This window comes from Leptodactylus fuscus, chromosome 5, assembly GCF_031893055.1.
Source record: "Leptodactylus fuscus isolate aLepFus1 chromosome 5, aLepFus1.hap2, whole genome shotgun sequence".
NCBI lineage: Eukaryota > Metazoa > Chordata > Amphibia > Anura > Leptodactylidae > Leptodactylus > Leptodactylus fuscus.
In genome coordinates this window covers 206444424-206452659 of record NC_134269.1, presented here as the reverse complement: position 1 = coordinate 206452659, position 8236 = coordinate 206444424, and the positions used below count along the sequence as shown (strand labels likewise).

At 44.3% G+C, this 8236-nt stretch overlaps 1 protein-coding gene across 1 annotated transcript; it reads left to right on the top strand.

Annotated features, from left to right (window-relative positions):
- Positions 1 to 569: 569 nt before the first annotated feature.
- On the top strand, positions 570 to 5558 carry LOC142203958 (solute carrier family 45 member 3-like). The gene is made up of 4 exons (XM_075275083.1): positions 570 to 720; positions 2231 to 3052; positions 4756 to 5021; positions 5097 to 5558. The coding sequence occupies exons 1-4, from the start codon at positions 573 to 575 to the stop codon at positions 5556 to 5558; spliced, it is 1698 nt and encodes a 565-aa protein (XP_075131184.1). The 5' UTR covers positions 570 to 572.
- Positions 5559 to 8236: the final 2678 nt, after the last annotated feature.

Below are 8236 nucleotides of genomic sequence, written 5' to 3'. Positions count from 1 at the left end.
AGTGACCCCTACACACAGTATCTGAAAAGACCCCCGAGTATAATGATACTGTTTATGGGTCAGCGACGTCACCCTGCCAGGATGGATAAGTAAATAGGGCCCGTTACTAGCTGGAGTAACTCCAGCCAGTAATGGCCTATTAAGAACAAAAAAACCACAGCAGTAGCGCCTGTTGCCGGACCTTAAATGTCCCTAAGGGCCCTGTGACAGCCGCTACCCCGGTAGTTACGCCCCTGGCCTGGACCCTTCAAAGGATCCTCTGGTACTCTTGTGGGCCAGTCTGACACCGCTAGGTGTGCTACCATCACTGATAACACAAAGTATCTCAGATTTTGGGTATGGCTACGCCCTACCTATGTCTTGGTATTTTTTTCCATAACTTTAGATCTCGAGCACAATTTTGTTTACTCTTTTTTTCTTTTGTAGCAAGTGCCATTGAGGATGGGGGCCCAAGAAGATCAAAGGGAGGCATCGTCTTCAAAGGCCGCTCTTCACGGTTATCCGTCTCGTACGAGGTCACTTGAGATTTTCAGCATTTGGCTCTAGACACTGGAGAGAGACGGCGCTCGAACATGACGCCCTGCAGGTTGCAGTGGCACCTCGTCCTGCTAAACTTCATGACGTGTGGCCTTGAAATTTGTGTGGCAGCTGGGATCACCTATGTCCCCCCATTACTACTGGAGGCTGGAGTGGAAGAGCAGTACATGACCATGGTGTTGGGTAAGTCACTACTATGGTATTTATGGTGAGAGGTCATGTGGCTGCCGGTAAAGGCCCCAACAATATTGTAACTTGGCTTTGTCGGCCTTATTTAATAGGATTATCGTCATTGTACATTTGGTTGTCGGCCACTTTTGTGTATCAGAACACTCTTATTGTCTCTTTCTTGTGGTTTCTGTTAAAGTCATTTAATGGATGCCCCGAAGGGCCAATGAAAAGTGGCTACACAGAGAATGTTGATCTTACAACCAACCTGTCCGAACACGATCAAACAAAGTCAAGTGTGATATTTTGCTTTAAGGTTTTAAGAAGTGTGGTTCCTTTGTAATATTTTGTTGGGGGGGGGGGGGCTTCATTTACCTAATGTCAGTGAGTAATGTGAATAGGAAAAGCAAGATGACTTAAAGAGGACCTCTCACCTCCTGGGGCACATGCAGTGTAATACGCCGCTAGAAAGCCAACAGTGCACTGAATTCATCGGTTTTCCCGTTTTGTGCTCCCGGTGCCGCAACCGTAGCTCTTCACTGTCAGAAGCGTGTTTCTGACAGTCAGGAACGCCCTTCGTCAGGGTTGCGTCTATTGTGCTGTACTGTGAGGGGGGCGTTGCTTACCGCCCGGTGATGACGCTGACCCAGGACTCGTCTATGGATGAGCACTATCAGAAGTCGAGGGGACGTTCCTACCCGCTGTCACAGTACAGTGTAATAAGCGCTACTGTGAGGAAGGGCGTTCCTGACTGTCAGAAACGCCCTTCTGACAGTGAAGAGCTACGGTACCGGCACCGATAGCTCTTCACCGAGGGCACAGAACTTGGAAAGCCCCTCAATTCAGCGCACTGTCAGCCTTTTAGCAGTATATAAAACCGCATGTGCCTCAGGAGGTGAAAGGTCCTCTTTAAGGTGGACATATACCTTCAAAAGCTGTCCGTACATATTCCTGATCTTCTTTCAGATCATGGGGCTTAGGAGCTTCAGCAGAATATCCAATACATGTTAGATGTTTGACTGGTCCTACGGAAATTGGTGGCTTTGGCCAACCTTAGCCGAATTTGGACGTCCACCATTATTGGCTGTAGGAATCTCATAATATCTGATTTGGAATTCCTCGGTGAGCGTTAGTTCAGACTGACGAAAGTTCTGTGTAATTTTGATTAGTTCTCACATTTGAACCCTATATGACGCCAAAAGGAGCCAAGGCCACCCATAATAACCCTAAAAACACGACCATTGGAGGTTTAGAAAAGATCACCTCTGATCTACTCCAGATTTTACTGTGATAGATCTCGAACTCCCTTATACTCTATGTATGCTACCCCTTTTAATGACCGGGACCACCCCCTATAAGAATTGACCATGAGTCAGGAATATATTTTCATTGGAAAACACGTTTGACAGCTTTCTCTTCTTGGTCCTAGAATGGCCAGCAAAACATTAGATTGTAGATCGCCCACATGATCCACATCACGTAGGTCTACCTAATTTAACGCCAATTTTCAACCTTTTTCTTCAAGGTATTGGACCTGTCCTTGGACTAATCCTGGTTCCGTTGATCGGATCTGCCAGTGACAATTGCCAAAGCAACTACGGTGGGAGACGACCATTTATCTGGCTGCTATCTCTTGGTGTCCTCCTGTCGCTCTTCATCATTCCTCATGCAGACTCTTTGGCTTCCTACTTCTCCTACGGTGGGAACCGTGTCCATATTTTCTTCCTGATTTTCGGTGTAGGATTACTAGACTGTTGCGTACAGGTCTGTTTTACTCCACTGGAAGCTCTTCTCTCCGACCTCTATCATGATGACGAAAGTTGTGGCCAAGCCTTCGCCATGTTCTCATTGATGATCAGTGTTGGTGGTTGTATTGGATATCTACTGACGTCCGTCAACTGGAATTATACTCATGTGTCACTTTACCTCGGTGGACAAGACGAGTGCCTGTTTTTATTGTTGACTGTAATATTTATAATAAGTGTCCTTGTAACAATGAAGATGGTAAAAGAACATGGCCGTGGCCAACAAGTCCTGGACCTAAAACCTTCTCTGACCTCCATGTCCTTCACCAGAGGATGTTGTATACCAAAATGGAAGCTACGTTCTTGGAAATGTAACCCGATTTTTTGCTTGTTGAGCCTTTGTTGGTCTGTTACCCCCAGGATTTATCACAGTTACTGCCGAATACCAGCGGTAATGAAACAGTTGTGTGCTGCCCAGCTATGTAGCTGGATGGCTGTTATGTCTTTCATGCTGTTTTACACAGATTTTGTTGGTGAAGGTCTCTACAAAGGTATTCCAAGTGCCGCTCCGGGGACCGAGTCAAGAATCCGATACGATGAAGGTAAGTAAAGACGATGGCGTTCCAATATTGCTTTCCCAATGACTTGCCTTCAGGTTCTTTCCTCATTGGTGTTTATCTGGATCACTCTTGATGGGAGTCTGACCGATGCGACCCTTACCCAGTGTTAAACTAGAGCACTCTCCATCCATACGATGCTACAGACTTTGGCACCTGATACTCCCTTAAAAATAGAACACCTATTCCAGTGATCTGTAGGGTTCCTAGCCAACGTTGGACTGGTTTCAGTCCAGCGGATCCTCCAAAAGGTCCAAGATCTGGAACATATCAAGGGACCCCAGAGGTCTAGCATAAGATAACTCAGTTTCACACACAGGGGTGTGCTCCTACAATAATATTATCTGGTTGGCCCAAAGAACTCCAGTTCGACGACGGTCCCATCGGTCATACTCCCACCGATCTAACGTTTATCACCCGTTCCGTTCCCAACATTTTTTGGGCCATTAAACCCCAGGAACTCCCCAGGAACTTGGCAAGGAGCTACCTTATGTGCAAAACTTCTTAAGCCTGACCCAACTGTGGTCCTTTCCATGACATAGTCCCACCTTTGCACCAGTTTTGGGGGGTATGCAGTGTTGTTCCAGTCTCTCTTCCCTGTGACGGATTGCAGAGGTATAGCCTGAAGTTTGTGGGCCTGAATAATACTTGCCATTTTTAGGACTGCTGTCTTTCTTGCGGCATGGTGCAATTTGGCTCCTTTCCAGGCACAGGGCTTGGCCGGAACTGCGTCCTCGGTACCCCCTTGAGTTATACCACTGATGGTGTATTTTCAGCAGGACCAGTATTTTTATTTGTGCACTAAAAATGGAACAGCTGGGAACTATCCAGGGGTCTATATATATATATAAAAGCCAAATGTTAAGCGGCACTCTGTCCCACTTAATACTGGAGCACATTAGGTGCCATTATGGGATATAGGAACACTTTATGACTAGTGGTATTTACTGAAGGGATTTGACGCTCCATGGTAACTTTTAAGAAGATTTTATATTTCCCTAGCTGAAGAACATTTTACCAAATTCGTAAAGTTGGTCGGAATTTTCAGTCCTAGTGCCCATAACTCAGTGTCCGGTAATGGATGACCATGTTGTCAGACCATATCCACTTATATTATCTTCAAACTCCATGGTCAAACAGGGTTCAGGGTTTAAAGGGAGTGTTTCACCAGATCCCAACATATCACCCCAGCCCTGCAGATAGATAGGTTAGTGTCACCAGAACCAGCATATCACCCCAGCCCTGCAAATAGATAGGTTAGTGTCACCAGAACCAGCATATCACCCCAGTCCTGCAAATAGATAGGTTACTGTCACCAGAACCAGCATATCACCCCAGCCCTGCAGATAGATAGGTTACTGTCACCAGAACCAGCATATCACCCCAGCCCTGCAGATAGATAGGTTAGTGTCACCAGAACCAGCATATCACCCCAGCCCTGCAGATAGATAGGTTAGTGTCACCAGAGCCAGTATATCACCCCAGCCCTGCAGACAGATAGGTTACTGTCACCAGAACCAGCATATCACCCCAGCCCTGCAGATAGATAGGTTAGTGTCACCAGAGCCAGTATATCACCCCAGCCCTGCAGATAGATAGGTTAGATACTAAAAATATGTCAACATGGTAATGTTGTAATAAAAAAAAAAAATTACAAAAATTCAAACTGACCGTTCACTGTCTTGCAGGAATCCGCATGGGAAGTCTTGGCCTGTTCCTCCAATGTGCAACCTCCACCTTCTTCTCCATGATCATCAACAAACTGGCCAAGCAGTTCGGGACTCGGAAAGTGTATCTGTCCAGTATGGTCACCTTCACCTCTTCTGCCCTGGTCATATGCCTGTCACAGAACATCGTCATCGTGACCATCATGTCTTCCCTAACCGGTTTTGCATACGCTACCCTACAGACGCTACCCTATACCTTAATATGTCTCTATCACAAGGAGAAAGAGGTATGTAAGAAGCATACAATAAGAATACAAGCATATTACTTTGATCACCTATACTAAACATGTATTACTTTATAGGTCTTCATGCCAAGACCAGCACTGCCGAACGTCAGGAATGAGAAGATTCTCACCAAAGAAGCCGTCTACTTTTCACCCAATATCCCGAGCAGCCACCAAAATGGAGCTTATAAGCACAAAGGACAAAACCTAGAAGAAAGTATATATATCACTCAAGAACTGGATACGTACGTTCCTTCTGAAGACCACTCCTACTACCCCACAGACAACAACAACCAGATGGTCAACGTGGACGATAAATCTCATAAAGACGTTTACGCCAAGAGAGGGATCGGCCTCGATTTTGCGACTCTTGACAGCACATTCCTCCTGTCTCAGGTCTTTCCGTCCCTCTTCATGGGGATGTTTGTACAATTGATGGAAAGCGTTACGGTCTACATCGCGTCATCCGTTGTTTTTGGAGTATTTGCCATTTATTTAGCGAACCGTGTTGTTTTTGACCAAAAAGACTTGCGCACGTGAAAAAAAAAAGTATAAGGACATGACGAAAAACCTTGTTTACAGTGTTCACGTTTACAGCCATAGATGTTTTCTGTACTTTTTGTCCCAGTGTTTAAAGAGAATCTGTCAGGACGACTCGGGACACGAAACCGCCCACATGTGGGACACTAAACCACCCATTGCCCTTTTGTAACACTTTTTGTGCCTGCATTAAAAACCTTTATATTTAAGTCGGCGGAATACACCTCGGCTTCAGTGCGCATGCGCCGAACCTAGTGCACATGTGCGGTAAAATCAGGGTGTTTATCCCCAGGTTCACTGGACAACAGCGCAGGGAATATGGACAGGGTTACACCAGGTTTATTAGAGACACATTCCCCGTCCACAAGGACCTGGGCCCCAAACCAACCTGACAGGTTGCCCTTCCAGTATCTCCGGGATTCCTTTCCGTTCCCTTCTTTCTTTTCTATTTACCTTCTCCTTTCATTGCCTTTATTTTCATTTGTGTCCCTCTTTCATTACTATTTTACTTCTTCTTTTTATTTTTCCTGTTTTGTTTGCTAAGTTTTTACCCTTCTATTTTTTTCCCTCTCATTTCCCCTTTTCTCTTGTTTTTTTTCCATTTCTCTTGTTCTTCACCTTTCTTCTAGAATTTTTTCCATTCCTCTCATTTTTTCCCTTTCCTCTCGTTTTTCCCATTCCTTTTGTTTTCCCCTTTCCTCTAATTTTTTTCCTGTTTGTCTCGTTTTTCCCCTTCCTCTCGTTTTCCCCTTTCCTCTCATTTTGTTCCCGTTTCTCTCATTCCATTTCCTCTCGTTGTTCCCTTTCCTCTCGTTTTTCCCGTTCCTCACGTTTTTCCCATTCCTCTCGTTTTTCCTGTTCCTCTTGGGGTTTCCCCTTTCCTCTCGTTTTTCCCTTTCCTCTAATTTTTTTCTCCTTCTCTCGCTTTTCCCATTCCCATTTCATCTAGTTTTCCTTCTTTCCTCTCATTTTTTTCCCATTCCTCTCGTTTTTACCCTTCCTCTCGTTTTTTTTGGTCCTCTCGTTTTTCCCATTCCCCTTGGGTTTTCCCCTTTCCTCTCGTTTTCCCCTTTCCTCTCGTTGTTCCCTTTCCTCTCGTTTTTCCTCTTCCTCACGTTTTTCCCATTCCTCTTGTTTTTTCCTGTTCCTCTCGGGGTTTCCCCTTTCCTCTCATTTTTCCCTTTCCTCTAATTTTTTTTCTCCTTCCTCTCGGGTTTACCCATTTCATCTAGTTTTCCTCCTTTCCTCTCATTTTTTTCCCCGTTCCTCTCGTTTTTACCCTTCCTTTCATTTTTCTTGGTCCTCTCGTTTTTCCCCTTTCCTCTCGTTTTTTCTGTTTTTTCTCATTTTCCCCTTTCCTCTAGTTTTATCGTTTCCCATAGTTTCCCTCTTTCTCTCCCAACCTTTTCCCCAACTTGTTTTCCTTCATTTTGCCCCTTCCCTCTCGTCCCCCCCCCTCTTGTTTTCCACTTTCCTCCCATTTTACCCCTTTCTCGTTCCCCTTCTTTCTTTTATTCCAACCACATGAAGATGATGAAAGGGAATACACTTTATCCTAAACACAACACACATTTACTCCATTCACTGACCATGAACCAGCCTGGAAAGATATTTCAGATATGGGCCAAAACCAGAGCGGTCAAGGAATCGGAGGAACTTGTCTTTGGACCAAGAAACATCTTGTGAGATTTGTCTCACAGGGGCTGAAACAAAGTGAGAGATTATTGAAGGGATTCTTCACTTTTACTCTTTAGAATTTTTGACCAAACCTCTTTTATCATTTCCCTAATTTCCAAGATATTTCTAAAATGACATTTAGGTGGAGAATCTTTTGAAGTTCTGACTAAATATAACATTGGTGAGATCATATATTAGGGGAAAAAGGAACCAGCAACCATGACCTCATCCTTTAGTTTGGCCCAATTTGGGTGAAAATTGTAACCCAGGAGGTACCGACTTGTTCTCCTATTCCTCTTCCCAACTCCTCAACCATAGAATTAGATTTGGGGAAAGGAGGACACATTTTAGGCTACCCTGTCTTTGACCAGAGGGCAGCTTGCTGCAGCAGAAACCTCCCCCCCCCCCCCTCCACCATTACTGTCATTGCTAATAATATTCCCCCAAAATTTTGCCCCCTTTTCAGCTGCTTCACCATTAGAGACAAAGCACAATCTCTGAAATTCAGAACTCAATGCAGGAATGTGAAGATAAAATCCACAGTCAAAAAAACCCCCCTAATGTATTCGAGCAAACATTTTTTATATATATAGAGGCATATAATTTATTTATTTTTTCTGAATATTTTAATGATTCGATGTGCTGTATAATAACTTCTTGTACAGAGTATTAACTACTGTTACTGATTCAGCCTTTTAGTTCCTTTGGCTACCATGTAAATGAGAGAGAAGCTGCTAGCTTTATGTGGATTTTTTGGGAATTTTTGTATTTGTTTTTGAATATTCTATCCCCGAGAATGTTACACCTTATGGTGACAAACTCATATGAATAAGGGCCGTTCCTTCGAGGATCTTCATCTCATTCTGGCCCCATATTGATATCTTCCATGCATAGACGTTTATATCTGTATAGGGGACAGAGGAATTTTCTGTAAGGGTTGCTCCATAAAATACCACGACGTCCAACCGCATGCCAGATTGAACTGATGGATAGACCTAGGA